At 53.4% G+C, this 18519-nt stretch overlaps 2 protein-coding genes across 4 annotated transcripts in view; one reads left to right on the top strand and one right to left on the bottom strand.

Moving 5' to 3' along the window:
• RALB (RAS like proto-oncogene B) overlaps positions 1-7360 on the bottom strand; it is a 70815-nt gene extending 63455 nt beyond the window's left edge. The window contains exons 1-2 of one of the 3 annotated variants that reach the window (XM_070240682.1): positions 7312-7360; positions 1443-1554 (exon numbers count right to left, since the gene is read on the bottom strand). The gene's annotated coding sequence lies outside the window, so the exon portion shown is untranslated. Of the gene's footprint in view, positions 1-1442; positions 1555-5657; positions 5842-7311 lie in introns of those variants that run through there. The other 2 variants (XM_070240680.1, XM_070240681.1) reach the window with 2 other exon arrangements.
• A 656-nt stretch (positions 7361-8016) lies between these two features.
• Positions 8017-9335, top strand: TMEM185B (transmembrane protein 185B). Its single transcript, NM_001242321.1, has one exon. The coding sequence runs from the start codon at positions 8017-8019 to the stop codon at positions 9067-9069; it is 1053 nt and encodes a 350-aa protein (NP_001229250.1). The 3' UTR covers positions 9070-9335.
• Positions 9336-18519: the final 9184 nt, after the last annotated feature.

Below are 18519 nucleotides of genomic sequence, written 5' to 3' on the forward strand. Positions count from 1 at the left end.
GACGTGCCAGGCCCTACAGCTCTATTACTCACCTCCATCCTGTGAAGCAGACATCACTATCCCCATTGTACAGATGAGAACCTAGCTTCAGAGAGCCTGACTCATTAGGTCAAGGACACACAGCTGGTGAAATGACAGAGCTGGATTTGAAGCCAGGTGGTCCCTTCTTGGGCTCATGCTCTAATAGACCCGGGGTCCTCTCAGCATTGGTCTGGTTCAGAGTTCTGTTACAGCCACAGCACAGCCTCCTCCCCTGATCACCCAGCTGGCCCAGTTGTCACCCTACAGCTTATTTTCAATGCTTCTTTTTTCTAGTTGACTTTTAATTGGTTTCAGCCCAGTGACCTCTGGTTTGCTCTCTGGCTCTTTCAGGGTTGTTCAGTGTTTCCTGTTTGTGCCCTTTGTGTGGCAGACTAATCAGGCCTCAGGGCCGGGGCCCAGGAGACATCTGCCTACAACAGCTGACCGATGAGCGAATGGCTGGACGCACATGTGTGGGCCCAGCATCTGCCCAGACACCCAAATCGATGATCGCCATTGATGCGGCAACGGGTCTGGGGGTTAGAAGAACAGAAAGAAGCTGCCATGGCCACAGGAGCCCAGGAAGCAATGAGCTGAGGCCAGAGAGAGGGGCCGGTCAACCTGGGCCTTGAAGGGCGTGGTGAGGCATTTGGAGTTTGTCCTGAGAAGTGAGAAGCCACTGAAGCTTTGATGCAGGGAGTGCGCACTCCTGTGGCCTGTGTCACCATGTGGTGCCGTGTGTCTCCTGTGCTGCTCAACCGACAGCCCCTTAAAGGCGAGAGCCGCACACTGTTCACAAGGTAACTCCAGGGTGTGGCTCTGAAGGACACTCAGAGACATTTACTTTATTTGTTTGTTTATTAGTGTTTCCTACTTTGTACCAGTCAATGAAAGAATGAAAGGCAACCCAGAGGAAAATTAGGATGAAAATTTCACAACTTGTTCTGCCCCAGTAAACCATCAATCATCCAGGTCGCACTGTCTCTGAATTTACCACAAATCCAGGTGCAAGCAGAACTGAGGATTACCTTTGTACAGAAAAAAAGCTTTTGTTGAGTAAATTAAGAGGGCAAACAAGAGTGGAAAGCTTAATTCACACGTGCAAACTGCTTAAAATATTTTAGTAGCGCCGACTTAAACACAAACCATTGATGCTTGAATTGCCTACAACCCGTTTAACGATATTCTGTAATTCAGGAAGCTTCCCGCCCATACCCCCAAAAAGAATAGTTTGAATTAATAATATTTGGATGCCTCAGTTTAGCAGGTCGTAACATTCTGAGGTGATTGTGATCAACCCCGAATAAACCACTGACCCCACGTGTGCACACTCACACACGTCAAAACCAGCCCGTTTTTAACTGACTTTTAATTTTATGCAGCCCTACACCTGAGAAAACTTGTGGTTTCAGCCTCTTTACCTCGTTAACGTTAATTCTCCACTTTTTTGGAGTTTTCCAGACTGAAATCGCTCGACCAGCTCTGCCAGTTAAAGGCAGATTCGTAGCCAACTTGTGGTGGCACTGACTGTTTCTACAAAAACACAGAAGAAAGAAAACAAATCAGCCTCTGAAAACACGGGCTTTATTATCAAGGGTCTTCAGAATTTTCATTCCTTCAACTGGTAATGTGATTCTGGGAATTAACCTAAAGAAAGCATCTGAAAGAGAAGGAAGCTGTGCGTACTAAGAAAGACCACAGTGCTGCTTATCTCAGCAAAGAGCAGCAATAATCCCAAGACAGCCACGGAAGGGGTGAGTGAAGCGTCAGACAACCCTGTGAGTAATATCGTGCAGCCATTAAAAAGACACTCGCAACGTGTTCGTGTTAATCTGAGAAATGTTTGTATTTCTAGAACTTCATCACATTTAAGACACTACTGATTATAAGACACGCCACTATTTCAAGAACCACAAAGGAAGAAAAAATACCCGGGATGGGTTGTCTAACAAGAGGCATCTAAGTAAAGCTGGGACCCCAAGGGCTATTCCCTCCATGTAGGGGGAATGATAACAGCCCCGTCAGGCAGAAATTGTGTGTCAGCCTTGGCCCCGGGTGCAGGGGGGGAAGAAAACCGTCCCTGCGAACACGAAGGAGCCCGAGCCCGTCCTCATACAGGATGGAGTCTGAATGTGCACTACAGACATGGTCTGAAAACACCTCAAGCAAATGTGTAACTGAATTTAAGTTTACTGTACAATCCTCTCAAGTGGGCAGTGCCCCCAGGTGACTGTCGGAAGCAAGTAAGACTCCCCTTTGGAAGAGCTGAATTTCAGCACAGGCTGACGGCACCTGTGAAACACCAGCAATCTTATGTGCAAGCTTGAGATGTCCAAATGTGAAAATAAGCAAGCCTCAGAATTAATGCTAAGCAAACAAGCAGAATAAAATGGCATGTGGGCAACAACATGTCTTTGCAGAGATGACCAACTGGAAGGGAATACACTAAAATGTTAACAGTGACTGTCTATAGGTGGAAAGGGCTTTTTTAAAAATGACTCTGCGTTTTACAGATTTTCCTAAAGCGAGCATGTATTTAGCGACCATATAAGAAATAGGAGAAATAAAACAGGGTGACATAAGTAGGGTCGGGGATGACTTCAAGTGGGGTGGTCAAGGAGGACTTCTTGGAGGAGGTGACAACTGAACTGAGACAGGTCCAGCATGGGAGAAGTTGTAGAAACTGTTCACTGTGGCATCCTATGTCAGAACAGGGCCTAGGTCACAAGGCAGATGCTTGGAACATATTTGTTAAATGAATACATGAGTTAAGGAAAAGCTGCTAAGTCTCAAGGGGTCCCAACCAGAGTCTGGCTCTTCAAGGAGGGGTCATTCTCACCGGACTGAGCCCATAAACAGGGCCAGGATACCAGCTGGACCAACAGGAGGGCTCAGTAGAAAGTCTGTAGCCTCCCGTTTAGCAGAGAACCATGGCCAGGGTGTTGGGCCTCATTCTATCCAGTCTCCCCATCTGTGACATGAGGTTAGTGCCTTTGCCACCACAGCCCCTGAAAGTCAGCTTCAGATGACACAGTGCAGCCTGAGGAGCTGGTGGGCTCCCGGAGGTCCTCACTCAGGCCCAGGAACACCTCCCTGCAAACCCGAGACAGACTGGCTTTAGACAGGCTGCCCTGTCTCACGGGGCTGACCTTGCTCCACTGTTCAGCACGGGGAAAAGATGCCACATCAGCTCCAGGCTTCCTGCCCGCCTGTGCTTTCCTGGATCCGCTTATTATGTAGAGGCCTGTGCTGGAAACTGTGGATCCAGAGTAGATGCGGCCCTGCCCTTGGCAGAGTCACAGTGCCCTGGGACAGTCAGATGAGCAAACACAGGATCCCCATCTCCTGTGGGGTAAGCCCTGGGCCGACCACACGGCAGCGAGGACAGGCCCACAGACGAAGGGACACCTCATCTGTGGCCAAGGCAGTAACAACAGCCACCAATGGGATGGGATAATTGAGCATAGTCCGGGTTTTTGTACACTGTTTCATTGTACCCTCACAATTTTCTGAGGTTATCTCCATTTCACAGATGGGGGCTGGCGCTCGGTCACTTGCCAAGGTCACAGAGCTTGGAGACAGCAGTGCCAGGATTCACACCCTGGCCTTGGGGTTCCAGAGTCCATGGGCACACTACCACACTGACGAGTGTGTGTGGGCAGCGGGGGAAGCACGGAGAGTGGGGAGGAGGCTATTGCAGGAAGAGGTGAGCGCCTGCTACGCTTAGGGACTGGGGGCCCAGGGGTAGTGGTGGGTGCTGAGGCTGATGCAAAGGGCCAGGAGCTGTGGCTTCCTCATGAAGAAGCTGATGTGAGCAAATCCATAAATGGGTCCTAAAGGGAAAATATCCCCTGGGCTTTCTGTACAGGTCATCCCCCTGCCCCAAGACCTACTCAGGACATTCAGCAAGGGGATCCCAGTGCTGTCCCCCTGGTCTGTGTATAGAGGGCACTGGGGCAAGGGCTCTCTTTGGAAACCCAGCTCTCCCAGAGCACTGGCCCCTCACGGTCAGGCTCTCCCCTTGCTTAGAGTAGGAGGAGCTGCGCTGGGCCTGACAGCTGGTACTGTGCAGGATTCTAAAGATGTCCAGCATTCCCACCCGTCCACCCTGGTTATTCAATCAAACACTAATCAAGGTACTGCTGTGAAGGGACTTTGCAGATGGCATTAAGGTTACTAATAGGCTGCCCTTAAAATAGAGATGATCCTGGATTATCTGGCTGGGCCCAATGTAATCACATGAGCTCTTAAAAACAGAGAAGGCAGAAGAGAGATGCAGCAAAGCGTCGAGTCTCGGAGAAATTCAACAGCCTGAGAAGGACTCGACCTACCGTTGGTGGCTCTGAAGGAGGCGACAAGCCAGGAGATGCAGGTGGCTGAGAATGACATCCACCTGACAGCTAGCAAGGAAATGGGAGCCTGAGTCCTACAAGCATGCAACTAAATTCTGCCAACAAACTTGGAAGCAGACTCAGCACCGGAGCCTCCGGAGGGAACGCAGCCCGGCCAACACCTTGACCTTGACCTGAGACCCAAGCAGAGCACCAGCCAAGCCACCCTACGCCCAGACCCTGAGTTAGAGAAACTGGGAGATCATAAAGGGGCATTGTCCTAAGTGGCTAAGTTTGTGGCAATTTGTTACACCAGCTATTGGAAACTAGGAACTGATACGTGAGCTATCTGAAAACAGACCACCTGGCTGGGGAGCGGACAGCACAGGGCCTGGGATGCTGGCCATGAGAGGACTGAGTCTAGCGCTGGTTCCACATTGCTCAGCGGAATGAGGAAGGAAGGGAACCAGTGGATCTGGACAAGAGTGTCACACTCATGAGTAGAGTCAAATTAACTCACTCATCCACTCGAGCGACATTTCTCAAGCACTTGCTATGACATAAGCACTGGCTGGGTGTCTGGAACACAAATCTCATGGGGAGAAAGATGGCCAGACTCAACCCAGTGACATGAGTCCCGTGATAGGAACAAAGCCCCTGATGCTGGGGAAGGTCAGAGAAGGGTCATCAGTCCACCGGGGGGTCAAGAAGGTTTCCCAGGGTCTGAAGCCCTGTCTTGGGTTTTGGCCATCCAGGAAGGAACGAGGGTCAGGGTGTGTGGGCCACCTCTGAGGAGAGAAGAGTAGGGCCATGGAACGCAGAGGCCACGCACAGCACATTCACGGGGAGGTCAGCAGATGGGCAGGAGACCCCAGGAAAGGGACAAGGGACTTGGCCAGCAGGTGGGCCAGGGAGAGCTCAGGAGGGCTCCCAGGTCAGAAAGGGGAGTTAGGAATGAGGATGCTAAGCAGTTGGGACATCTCAGGACCCTACGCACCATGACTCGGGAGAGGCAGGCCTGCCCTGGTGGGCGAGAGCACCCACACCACCACACGCCCTCCGTAAATGAATGAATTTACACTTTGTGTACCAGCCTCATGGGCAGCTCAGTCATCACACCTGGCACACAGCACACAGTCCATGTTAGCTTTCAAGGTAAATGTAAAGACATGAGCAGGTCCCTGAGAGACAGACCCCATCAGAGAAAACAGCAGAGGAGGGTGTCCGAGGTACAGACTGGGGGTCCAGCCTGCAGGCCCGGGAAAGCCAGCTGAGGGGACGGCAGACAGTGGCTCTAGCACAAACCTGGAAGCAGGCTCTGACCTCCCGCAGCAGTGGGGCAGCAGGGCCACAAGGCACCTCAAGACCCCCTTCCTGGATGAGGAGAACCAGGCGCTTGTCTTAAATGAGGAGCTCTAGAGCTGGGAAAACACGCTCTGCAAAGCTGGCAGCAGAGGCCCTGAGGTCATGTGGCCTCAGGGAGGAGACTGGGGAGGATTTCCGACTCTCTGCTCCTGCCTCCCTGCAGAGCTGCAGGCAGGCCCCTCCCCACCTCACCCTTTCCTCTCCCCAGTGTGGTAATATTAATAGCTCCCATTTCTTTAAATACAAAGTGCTTTCCAGGTATTGAGTCATCTAATCCTCAAAACAATCCTATGGGCTTTTATCAGCCCACTTCACAGTCAGACTGATACAGCGCTTTTGAATTTTCAATTTTGTCTTAGCTGAGAAATTCCCTCTTGAAAGGAAAGATTAGAGCAACGGTGAATGACGGAAAGGGGTTGAGGGAGAAAGGCTGGAGCCGCCCTTAGCTGACATTCCCCCACAGTGACTCCCCAGGGGGAGACCCAAGGGGCCCTGAAGGCACATCCTGCAAGATGAGGGTTCAGGGTTGAGCCCTGGGTAGCGGCAGGGCTCACTCAGCTGGGAGTCCCTCTCCCAGGACCACCCAATTGCCCCTCGCTGAGGTGGAAGCCGGTAAAGTCCTAGGGAGATCTTTGAGGGCTGGGACTGTCCACCCCACCCCACGTCTCATGAACATCCTGCTGATGCTGACCTGGGGACACCCAGCTCCTGGGTCTGGACCAGGGCCCTCACTTCTCTCCAAAGAAGCCCTTCCCTGTTACCCCATGGAGACCCTGACAGCAGACCCATTCCTCTGAGGGCCTCCCCTCCCAAAGCCCAGGGTTTGAGTGCCGGTACTCCATACCCACTGCAGGGGACTGTCCCGTGTAGGGCCGGTGGGAGCTGAAAGGCAAGAAGCTTGAGCAACCAGGGCTCTCCTGAGCAGAAGAGTGGAGAACAGAAGGAGGAGTCTTCCAGGGTCTGCCACCCTGGCGAGAGAGGGGCCCTGCTGACCTGCTGGCCCTCGGAGACCACTCAGGCCGGCCCCCAACTTAGCCCAGGAAGCTGAGGCAAAGACAGAAGAGGGTGAATTGACCCAGCTTTCTCAGCTGGTGGGTGGTAGGGCAGGGCCTGGACTAGAACCCCAATTTCTTTAACTCTGGTCCAGTGCCCTTTTCCCAACATTGTCCTGTGAGAATCAGACTGAGGCATTCAAAATGAGGATTAGGGGTTTAAAGTCTAGAGCCCTCAATCTGGGTGTCCATTCTGCGCCTAACCTGCCGGGTGAGCCGGGGCAGGAAGCACCTGCTCCCCGGGGCTTTGCCTAGGGGCTCTGCGGGGTCAACCACCCTCCCCAGCACCCGCCCGCCACTTTTGGGATGAAAGGGGCAGGTGTAAGACCGCCGCCGCGGCCTCAGAGCCTGAGAAGTGGCCGTCGCTCCACCAGGCGGAGTCTAGCCCTGGAAGCCATGTGTTCCAGGCAAAGCCCCCACTTCACCCCATACATCAGAGTACCGGCACCCACTCCCTCGCTCGCAAACTCCCACATTCGCCTGGCCCCGCCTTCGCTCGTGCCCACGCCGTCCTCCCACCGCGCTCACGGCGCTGCAGTCACCTCGGGAGCCAGAGCCCCTGGGTCGGTTGCCGGCGAGGGTGGAGCAACCGCGGCGGACCGCCCCGACCCCGCCCTCCCCCTGGGTCCCGCCCCCACCCGCCCCGGCCCCGCGCGCCTCCTGGGCCCCGCCCTCGGCCACGCCCCCAGCCCAGCCTCCCTCCTGGGCCCCTGGCCCCGCCCCAGCGAGGCCCCGCCCCTGGGCCGGCCAGGAGGATGTGAGCTCACTCCCGCCTCCCTGCCCCCGCCGCCGCCGCCAGGAAGCGTTCGCCGAGGTCGTGGCCCGCTCGCTTCCAACGGGCCGGCCAGGAAGTCAGCAGCGCGCCGGGCCCCGGGCCGGAGTCGCCCGCGCCGTCGCTCCCGGCGCCTCAAGCAGGAGCTGCCTTTCAGATGGGTACGGAGTGAAGGCGGGCGGCGGGGCCAAGGCAGCGCCGGGCCCTCGGTCATCGCACCGCCCGGGCCCGCGGGCCGCTGGGAGAGCGCGGGCGCGCACGCCACGCCCACCGCGCGTCCTACCGGGCCACGTGACCACGCACTCACGTGTTCCGGCTTTTGGCGCCGCGGTCGGACCCTCCTCCGGGCCGCCCTCGGCCGCTGCCCAGCGAGAGCCGACATAGGCCGCAGGCCAGGCGCGGGAGGCGGCGGAGACGCGGCGATCGCCGAGTAGGGCCGAGCAGCAGGCCCGGGCGCGCGGGCAGCAGCCTCGCCATGAACCCCAGGGGCCTGTTCCAGGACTTCAACCCGAGTAAGTTTCTCATCTACGCCTGCCTGCTGCTCTTCTCGGTGCTGCTGCCCCTCCGCCTGGACGGCATCATCCAGTGGAGCTACTGGGCTGTCTTCGCCCCCATATGGCTGTGGAAGCTCCTGGTCATCGCCGGTGCATCGGTGGGCGCGGGCGTTTGGGCCCGAAACCCTCGCTACCGCGCCGAGGGGGAGGCGTGCGTGGAGTTCAAAGCTATGTTGATCGCCGTGGGCATTCACCTGCTGCTGCTCATGTTCGAAGTCCTGGTCTGCGACAGGGTGGAGAGGGGGACCCACTTCTGGCTGCTCGTCTTCATGCCGCTCTTTTTCGTATCCCCCGTGTCCGTGGCCGCCTGCGTATGGGGCTTCCGACACGATAGATCGCTGGAGCTGGAGCTCTTGTGCTCTGTCAACATCCTGCAGTTCATTTTCATCGCCCTGCGGCTGGACAGGATTATCCACTGGCCGTGGCTAGTGGTGTTCGTGCCTCTGTGGATCCTCATGTCGTTCCTTTGCCTGGTCGTCCTCTATTACATCGTCTGGTCTCTCCTGTTCTTGCGGTCCCTGGATGTGGTTGCGGAACAGCGAAGAACACACGTGACCATGGCCATCAGCTGGATAACGATTGTCGTGCCCTTGCTCACTTTTGAGGTTCTGCTGGTTCACAGATTGGATGGGCACAATACGTTCTCTTATATCTCCATATTTGTCCCCCTTTGGCTTTCATTAATAACGTTAATGGCCACGACATTTAGGCGAAAAGGGGGCAACCATTGGTGGTTTGGTATTCGCAAAGATTTCTGTCAGTTTCTGCTTGAAATTTTCCCATTTTTAAGAGAATATGGGAACATTTCATATGATCTACATCATGAAGATAGTGAAGATGCCGAAGAAACATCGGTTCCAGAAGTTCCTAAAATCGCTCCAATGTTTGGAAAGAAGGCCAGGGTAGTTATAACCCAGAGCCCTGGGAAATATGTTCCCCCACCTCCCAAGCTTAATATTGATATGCCAGATTAAACTTATTTCCTAGAGAGTGCCCACAAGAGGAATAGAAACCACACGCACACACACTCCACCTTACTTCTGCCTCTGTTTGTCCGTCCCAAATCTAGAACTAAAAACAGGCTCTAAACAGGATCATCTCACGCCTCGTTTGAAATTGACGCCTATCGGTAACTCATCAGCATGTGCTGTAGCCGTAGGTTATTTTCATATATGGCTGTGTGTATGTGTGGTGCGTGCACATGTGTGAGAGAACTTGCTTTCCAGGTTGGTGCTTAAGGAGCTAGCTGGGAGCAGGAAGTTGAATTTGTTTTAGTAGGTCTTCAAATGGGATAACTACACAGCTGGAGGTTTTTTAAGGAGCACTATATATATCAAAAGTATTGTTTTAAAAAGTATTTTTATACACTGCTAGCCTAAAATTGTATTTCAGATTGTGCCTGTCGTGACATAATCAATAGCAAATGTAAAGAATTCTCTTTCCCACCACTTGTTTATAAACCTCATAGTTGTTATTTTTAGTGTTCCTACTGTTAAAATAGTTTTTCCTTGGGCTTTGTTGAGACTGGTCTTTAATAGCCTAATAGACGGGTTTTTCTAATGCAGTGACTCCATGCATACATGGTATTTATGTGAATATTTTAGCAATGTGATATGTTATGTTGAATTCTAGTTCTGTGCAGTACAATGCATTATGTTAAAGTATTTTTTTAAGTTTGTATGTGAAGCTGTATGTTTCCCGCAGATGTCCTTAAAGATTGCTTCGAACCTTAATATGTACCTGGTGTGGGATGATACCAAAGTACTAGGCATGAATATAGGGATTGAAAATCTCAAGGATCTTAACATTCAGGTGTTAAATGACTCGGTCAGCACAGTTTTAAGGTCTCTCTTAGAAGCAGCAGCCACCATCCTTTGGGAACAGGTGACGTGCTCCAGCGTGGTGCCAGGCCATAAAGTGACACTGTTATTTAGCACCTTGAATTTTTCCCACACAGGTAACCGTCTCTTCGGGAACAACCAAAATAAGCAACAAGTGGTTGTCCATTTCTAAGAATCTTAGAACATTAGTTGGCCATAATATAAATATTACTTGTCATTGGAAAGTTCGAGAGAGTGGCTTTAACCAAAAATGGCCCACAGGATCAGGTATTCTTTTAAGGTCCAAACTTTTTGATGTGTCAGCAACAGAGAAATAATAGTTCAGGTTATTTTCTAAATAAGTACAATGTTTCTTTAGGTACTGGAGAGGACAAAAACCAGATCCTGGAAGAAGAACGTTCCTCTGCCTGAGAACAAATAAATATTTTCAAAAGGAGGTTAAAATGAAAAAGAAGATTGGTATTACTGGGGAGAACAGTGGAGGGAATCCATTTTTATTATTAGCAACTTAGTAGAAATGATCTCTCTTGGACTCCATGTGAATTAAGTAAATAGTTTAATTTCCTTGGTGAGGGAGCGTGCCAGCAGCAGAATCCAGCCTTGGGCACCTGAAAGCCTAGGGGGGCTGCAGCTCAGTTTAAAGAGCCAGGACGAGCCAAATTCACACACACACACTGCCAGTTTACACCAGCCGTGAGCATGTGGGAAGCAGCCCTGAGCAGCAGTGGGTGTGACATTTATTTCTCAAAGAAGGATTCATTCATTGAGTCTCTCAGATATTTATTGAGGACCTACTCGGAGCCAGACATGGTGCTAGGAAGTGCGGTACATTAGAGAGCAACACAAATGTGGCCCCTGCCTGCATACACACAGTGGACAATTAAAAGTGCTCAGGACAGAGCCTACCTGGGGGAGGGAACAAGAGCAGGGTATGCAAAATGCCTGGAAGGAAGCTGCTGGCCTCAGGGTGACCTTCTCTGGGAACTTGAGGCCCCTCGGTTTTCAGGAGCCCGGTGCCCTGAGTCACCCCTCCACCCCCAAATAATATCTCAAAGACATTGACTTACGCTTGAGGAAGATGAGGAGTGGAGGCACAGGCTGCTGGAGGGGTTGAAGGGCGGGTTTCAGGGCAGCAGTGGGATCGCCAGCCTCTCCTGGCTACATTTTCAGGCCAGGGGGCTGTGGGCACCTGGAACAATCCTAACCTGATGGGTCGCTCTCCACGGTCACCCAACCCATCTTATCTCCTCTGCCCCAAGGATTTGGAGAGCCAGCGTCTGAATGTGATTACAAGCTTTCTCACCCAGACAGGTCATCCCCTGTCAGACCTCTTTCCTGCCCCAAGACCATTAAGGAAAAACAGCAGGAATGACAGGTTGTAGAATGTGGTTTAGTCTGTAAAAGTTAATATAAGCTCAGCTGTGCCTTGGGATTTACCTAATTGCCATGCAACTCTGACTGTCCACAGTGTTTAGCGCATGTCAAATTCTGTAACTAGTTTGTTCTATAAGATGATGTATTAGTTTTTGCTGCAAAGCAACCTCAAAAATCTCAGGGGCCTACAATTACAAACTCGCGCTTTGGGGTCTGCAGGTTGGCTGCGGTGACTGTACTCCAGGCCGTGGATCTGATCGAGGTCTGCTCCACAGTGCGTTCCTTAGTCTCTTTTGGGTCCCAGGTGAAGGCATAGCAATCCCTGAGGCCCTTTCTTTCTCATGGCAGAAGCACAAGAGGCCAAACCAAACGCTGCGAGCACAAATAGAACCCCTGCTCACGTGTGACATGTGAAATGTACCTGTTCTGTTGGCCAAAACACAAGGCCACGCCCACCCTCAGTGGGGTGAGCCAGTACACCGCCAAGGCACAGTGACACAGTCTGCACGCATGCTGCAAGGTAGTTTTAAAGCCTGGAAAGGAATCTCAAAACTTGTGGTAGATCATGAATTTTTCCCCCTCTGCTTTACAAACATTCCATCATTTTTAAAAGTTAATTGTTTAATATTGTAGTAATAATTAGAAGGGAATCTGTTGGGGGAGGCCGGGGGTCTGGAGTGAGATGGGGAAGAGTGTGTCTTGAGACGCATCTGTAAACTGAGGAGAGGCCAAGGAGGCTTCGCGTGGGACAGCTGTGTGACAGTGCCGTCCTCCAAGGCCTTCTCTGGGCAGCTCTGCAGGATGCTAGGAGAGCCCAAGCCTGGGCACAGGGAAACCAGCCAGGCAGGAGGAAGAAGCAGGGTCTAGATAGGCCTCGGCAGCACGCTAGATGAGGGAAGAAGCCGACCCTCCCAGCAAACGTGAGAAGGTGACATTCCTGGCTCAGTAAAGGGAACTTGGGGGATCCAGGGAGCTCGCAGACTGACGGGAAGGCTGACGTCAAGCTCAGCCGGCACGTAGGGGTCAAGAGAAGTTGTGCTGCCAGAAACTCAAGCAAGTTCGTACCGCAGGGACCATTTGGTGTGATGCTCCAGCTGGTTCCCCACCCCTGGCCACGTGACACTGCCACCAAAATAGAAAATGCTACCAGTGTTGCCCCTGCTGCCATGAGTAATTCCTCAACTGTCTCTGCCAGGAGCTCAAGATTAGAGTACCAGAAGGGGGGATATGACTGGGCAAACCTCAAATATGCATCCTTCTGCGGCTTCCAGAACAGGAGAGGAGACTTTGTCTGCCTCCCTTAGCTCTAGCAGGAGGAGGTAGGACTCTGCTAAAACTCACTCAGTAGAGGATTTGCCCGCAAAGGAAGGGTGTTCGGATGCTGGGTTACCAAAGATAATGACAAAGTCACTACACCAAGTCCCTTGGCCATCTGACGTACATTCTTCTTCCCACACTTAGACTTCAGAAGTACTGCTTCCATCCAGCATAATACAACTGGCCTTGCAACACAGGGTGGCTCCTCCCTTCCCAAAGGAGAGAGGAGATCATCCAAAGCTGCTTCATCGACCACTTCATCCGACTCTTAATTGAGGATATTTGGTGTCTCTTCCTCCTCTCGTTCTGTCGTGGTTCACTCTGTACGTTTTGGAATGTATGGATTAAAGTTCACCACCACAATGTGCCCCCAAAGTGTGGTCCAGGGGCCCCAGGCGTCCGCGAGGTCCTCCCTCCCCACCTGCACCTCCGGGAGAAGCCAATTCACTTGTCATTCTTGACTCAAGACTACGTGCCTGCAGCAGGTTGAACGCAGGAGCAGATGTGGGAAAGCAGCTGCCTTCTACGAAGCCAGACATTCAGAGGTTTGCAAAATGCAAAAGCAAGGCCACTCTTCTACTTCCAATTGTTTTTCTTTTGGAAAATATGGTTATTTTTCATTTAAAAAAAGTTAATATGTAATGGATTTATTGTTTTTAAATGAATTAATAAATATTTTTTAAAGTTATTGGCTTTAATTTCTACCATGGTAAGTGTTACTATAACTCACATAAACAAAGGCTTGCTGGGATCCTCAGCAATTTTTAAGAGTGTTAAATGGATCCCGTGGACCCCTTTGGACTTTGAGGACCGCTGTCCTGTGTCAGTGGGCGAAAGAGGGAGGAAGGCAAATTACAATTGAGTGAAATATAGTAAAGTCCCTATGACACAGAAAGGAAGGAAAAATAGGTCCTCTCCCTTCTGCGACAGATAGCGGGATGGCCTCTCTCCTCTGCGACTCCACGTTCCCGTTGCCCTCCGCTGGCACCTCCCTTACTTGGGTTATTTAACCCAGTGGGTCACTCACACCTTCATTCCTGGGGGCCTGAGCCCTTTGCTGGTCCTGCTGGCATCTTTCATTTAATTTCGGCTAGAGCTAGGAGGGGCCCAGGGAGCTCCTGCATCCTAGCCTTAAGCCTCTTCATCTGGCAGCAACGCCGTTCCCCCCTGACAGTCCATCAGAAGGGCAGCTGTGTTGGCTGGGGTGGTTGGTCCTGACCACCAGGAGGAAGTAGAGATGGACAGTCACTCCCCGAGAGCTCACAGGCCACCTTCTCTCTGTGTTTTCAGGATATCCTGTTTGTTAAACAGATTACTGAGGGGCAGGGCAGGGGGAAGTGGGTTTTGAAACCTCTCTCCACCACAGCAGCTCAGAGCTCTCTGGCTCCCCTCTTGGCCCCTCTGCCTCTGCCCCCACCCTATGTGGCACGGCCCCTCCCCCAGGCTCTCTGGCTCCCCTCTTTGGCCCCTCTGCCCCCACCCCATGTGACATATGCACACACGCACACCCAGGCCTGAGCCACAGCCAGACACCCGGGGGCCTCATGCTTCCTCCTACAACGTGAGCAACATTCTGATGCAGAGTCTGGGGCCACGTGGTCCATCACATCTCTTGTCCCACCCCACATCCTCGCTGGTTCCCTCACAGCCCTGTCACAGGGGCCTGCCCTCCTGGACAGGTGCCTCTCCCCACCCCCACAAGTGTCACCAGCCCTCATTCCTCTTCTCCACACCACGACCCTCCTCCTCTGTCCCCATGTCAGCATGAGCAACTCTAGAGCTGAAACATGCATGGCTGAGGTCTCATCTCTCGTGGCCACTCTGGCACTCTGACCTGGCCCTTCCAGGCTTTAAGCAAGGGCACTGAGTAGTATGGGAGGTTCAAAGACTCTCCCACCAGCCTGGGACTTTTCCGGGAAGCCAGTCCCCTCACACGCTGAGAACCAGCCACCAATGAGAACAATGGGCCCCCCTCCAGTCTGTGGCAGTGGCCGCAGGCCAGTGCTGATATCCAGTCAGGGCTGCCCCTGACCACCCTGCCAGGCTGCCCTGCCACTCCCTCTGCCACCGCCCCCACCTCCCACTATCCAGCATGTTTAATGACAGGATTCCCTGTTTTCAGAGGAGGGACCCCTGCTGTCCTGGTCGTTAAATATTTTTAACATCACTGAAGGCCCTTTCTCTACTCAAGGGCTGACTTGCCCTTCTCTTGGTTCCAGCTCTGCTTAGCCTCACACTCCACCCTCGACCCCTGACTGGCTCTTGTTCCCTTGCATGGGCCACTGCAGCCTGGTCTCCTGGCTGACCCTGAGGACCAGGCCAGACTCTGCCCGAGTGCAGAAGTGCGTGCTGTGACCCACAGGGGCTCTAGAACAGCAGGTGCACCTCCAAGAGCTGGGCGATCAGGCCACAGCCACCCAGCCCCAAGTCCCCGCCTCAGGAGGCCAAAGAGGGTCGGAACATCCAGTCTGGGACAGTCCCTGATGGCCACCATCCTCCCAAGAGGCTTCAGGCAGAAGTCATGGATGGGGAGGTGGGGTCTTGCCTGGGATGTCCCCGAGGCCCTGCCAACCCAGAGACTCTGCTTGAGGACCCTTGGCAGGTGAGAAGGGGGCATTTCAAAGCAGGCCATATGGGCCACCCAACGATCCACTGATGGCCTGGGCCAGCCCCAGGGGTCCATGGGAGGGAAAGGCCCAGAAAGGGAGAAGGTGCTGCCCTCTCCCTCAGGAGGACAGCATGCCCCCGCAGCACAAGGTCAAGTGACAGTCAGCCATGTGCCAAAAACATACTGTCTCAGTCAGCTCAGGCTGCCGTAACAAAATCCCATAGACTGGGGGACTTCAACAATACAAATTTATTCCTCACAGTTCTGGAGGCTGAAAGTCCAGGATTAGGGTGCCGGCATGGTCAGATTCTGGTGAGAGCTCTCCTCCTGGCTTGCAGACGACCACCTTCTTGCTGTGTCCTCACATGGCAGGGAGAGAGGACACAAGCTCTCTGGTGTCTCTTCTTCCGAGGGTCTTAATCACATCCTGGGGGCCCCACCCTCATGACTTCATCTAAACCTCATCACCTCCCAACGGCCTCATTTCCCAAAACTGTCACATTGAACGTAGGGCTTCAATTATGAATTTGGGGGGACACAATTCTGTCCATAGCATGCACTAAGCACAAAAGACCCAAAGGCAGGAAACCAAGCCTGACCTTCGCTCAACTCACATTCCCTGAGCTCCTACTGTGTACCGAGTGCGGTGGTGTGAGATAAGAGAAAATATATGTGTATTGCTCTCTGACCCCGGTTCCTGGCAGGAGCTCCTAAAACCCTTGTAAATTCCTAAGTGATAAGAGCACTGGGAGCATCTCTTGTTCTAATGAGGTGATGCCGAGTGGGCTCCTGGATGGGGGCTGGTCACCAGAAAGACCAAGCCATGATGAGAAGCTTGGAATTTTCAGCCCACCTCTCATTCTCCAGAGAGCGGGGAGAGGTGGGAAACAGAGTTAATAATTGATCATGCCTAAGTGAAGAAGCCTCCATAAAACCCCATAGCACAGGGGTCAGAGAGCTTCCAGGCAGGTGAACACATCCACGCCAGGAGGGTGACGCACCCCAGCTCCACAGGGACAGCAGCTCCTGCACTCAGGACCCTCCCAGACCTCCCTATGCATCTCGTCATCGGGCTGTCCATCGTACCCTTGATCACACCATTTAGTAAACTGGGAAAGTGTTTCCCTGAGTTCTGTGAGCCTCTTTAGCAAATTAACCAAACCCAAGGAGGGGAGTCGTGGGAACCTCTGATCTACTGCCAGCTGGTCAGAAGCACACGTGATTTGTGATTGGCGTCTGAAGTGGGGAGGGGCGCAGTCTTGTGGGGCTGAGCCCTTAGCTTGCGGGGTCTGATGCTATCTCCGGATAGTAGTATCAGAATTGAGTCGAATTGTAGGACACCCAGCTGGTGTCACAGAGAATTGCTTGGTGTGAGGAAAAGCCTCCACACATTTGGTGACCAGAGCGTCAGGAATGAAGTATCCTGTGTGAGGAGTGAAGGAGACTCAGAGGGAAGAAAGACACGGGTGGACTCAACTGAGGTTTTCCAATACAGGCGCGCTCACCACAAAGGAGACATGGCCACGGCCCTTGAGAAATTCCCAGGCACCCACAGGCCTCCTAGGCATGGGAGGTGATACAAACGCAATGACATGGGTGCTGGGGGAGCGGGGAGGAACTCCCTTAAAGCCAGCAGGGCCTTGGGAGGGCTGCCCCGGGTCGGGGGTATGGGGCAGTGCTTGAGCGTGATTGGGGCCAGCCTGGTGCAGACACAGAGGTGTCCCAGCATGCGCTGGCCCAGGACTGTGGAGAAAGGAGGAGAGCTCAGTCAGGATGCCTGGGCGATAATTAATAGTGACTTAAGCAATAAGCACAGTGCCAGAAATACAGAGGCAGAGTGACCGGTGAGCAGGTCACAATGCATCAAGGAAGGCTGGCCTCCCACCCTCTCTCCTGCCGTTCCCATCCTCAACTGTTGCCGATATCTGCCCAAGGGTCCCCCAACACAGCCGCAGCTGTCACGTATGGATGAGGTGATGGGCAGCAGACAGAAGCAGTAGTTCCCCTGCGTGTCTCTTTTTATCAGGGAGGAAAACCCTTCCCAGAATCTCCAGGGACTCTTCCTTCATCTGACACTTAGAAATCCCACAGACATGGCTCTCAGAAGTCATCTCCACATCCTAGAGCCAAACACAAAACACAAGGGGTTCTGGGAAAAAGACCTCTGGTCAGGGGCTGGGGACCTGGCTGCCCCATAGGAGCCACGTGACCTGGGACAGGGCACTGACCTCTCTGAGCTTTGGGGGTCCACTTTGTAAGATCACCAAGGTCGTCACCACTGTGAGCAAGGATGACCTGAGACACAGGCAGCCAGTCCGCCTCCCGCGTCCCTGAGTGGGGTTGGACTGCCCTGTGAGTCTCCCACCAAGCACCCCCACTCAGTCCCGGGGCAGCCCCTCCAGTCACACTGGCCCTCAGGCTGCAGCTGCTCTGGCAGTCCGCGTGTGTCAGAGCCCCCTGCACTTTGTGGGCTGGCCGTGGAATGGGCCGTGACCCAGGCCGTGACCCTCACAGGCTTCCCCACACTCTCCGTCCCCTGGCGGGAGAGCAGCTGGCCCGTGCTTTGCTCATGTCCATACCCCGCTCTGCCCGGAGCCCAGCAGGCGATCAACACACTGTTCTGGAGTGAGAGAAGGAAACTTGGTGTGGGCCCTCACCTTGCCTCCCTAGGTGACTCACCAACAGACACACCCCCAAACCTTGGCTGCCAGGCCAAGGAATGGAGGCACAAGCCAGAGGCAGCTCACCTGGGACGTAAGTGTGTTAGTTTCCTGTAGCAGCCAGAACAAAGTACCCCAAACTGGGTGACTTAAAACAGAGATTTCTCCTCTCACACTTCTGGAGGCTGTGTCAAGAGGGCCATGCTTCCCCTGAAGGCTATCGGGAAAGTCTTTCCTTGTCTCTGTCCTAACTTTGGTGGCTTCCAGCCACCCTTGGCATTCTCTGACTTCTAGCTGCGTCACTCCAAGCTCTGTCATTACCTGACCTCCTTCCTTGTGTGTCGACACAGGGCGGCCACTGAGAGTGGCAAAGAGAGGGCAAAGGTTCCGAGGCCATGGGAGGAGATGGGCAAAGGCCAGCCAGAGCCACCAACACATATGTGCCAGGCACAACCAGGGGACCTCACTGTGTGTTTGACCCTGGGGTTGGAGGGCGCATGGAGCTGCAGCAGGCATAGCTCTAGACCCCCAGGGCTTACTGCTTCAACCTCCAAGAGGCCAGCCAGAGGCTGCAAGTTCTGTTCCAGGTCCCAGCAGAAGAACAAAGCCTGGAGCCCTCTCAGC

Source organism: Equus caballus, chromosome 18 (genome assembly GCF_041296265.1).
Source record: "Equus caballus isolate H_3958 breed thoroughbred chromosome 18, TB-T2T, whole genome shotgun sequence".
NCBI lineage: Eukaryota > Metazoa > Chordata > Mammalia > Perissodactyla > Equidae > Equus > Equus caballus.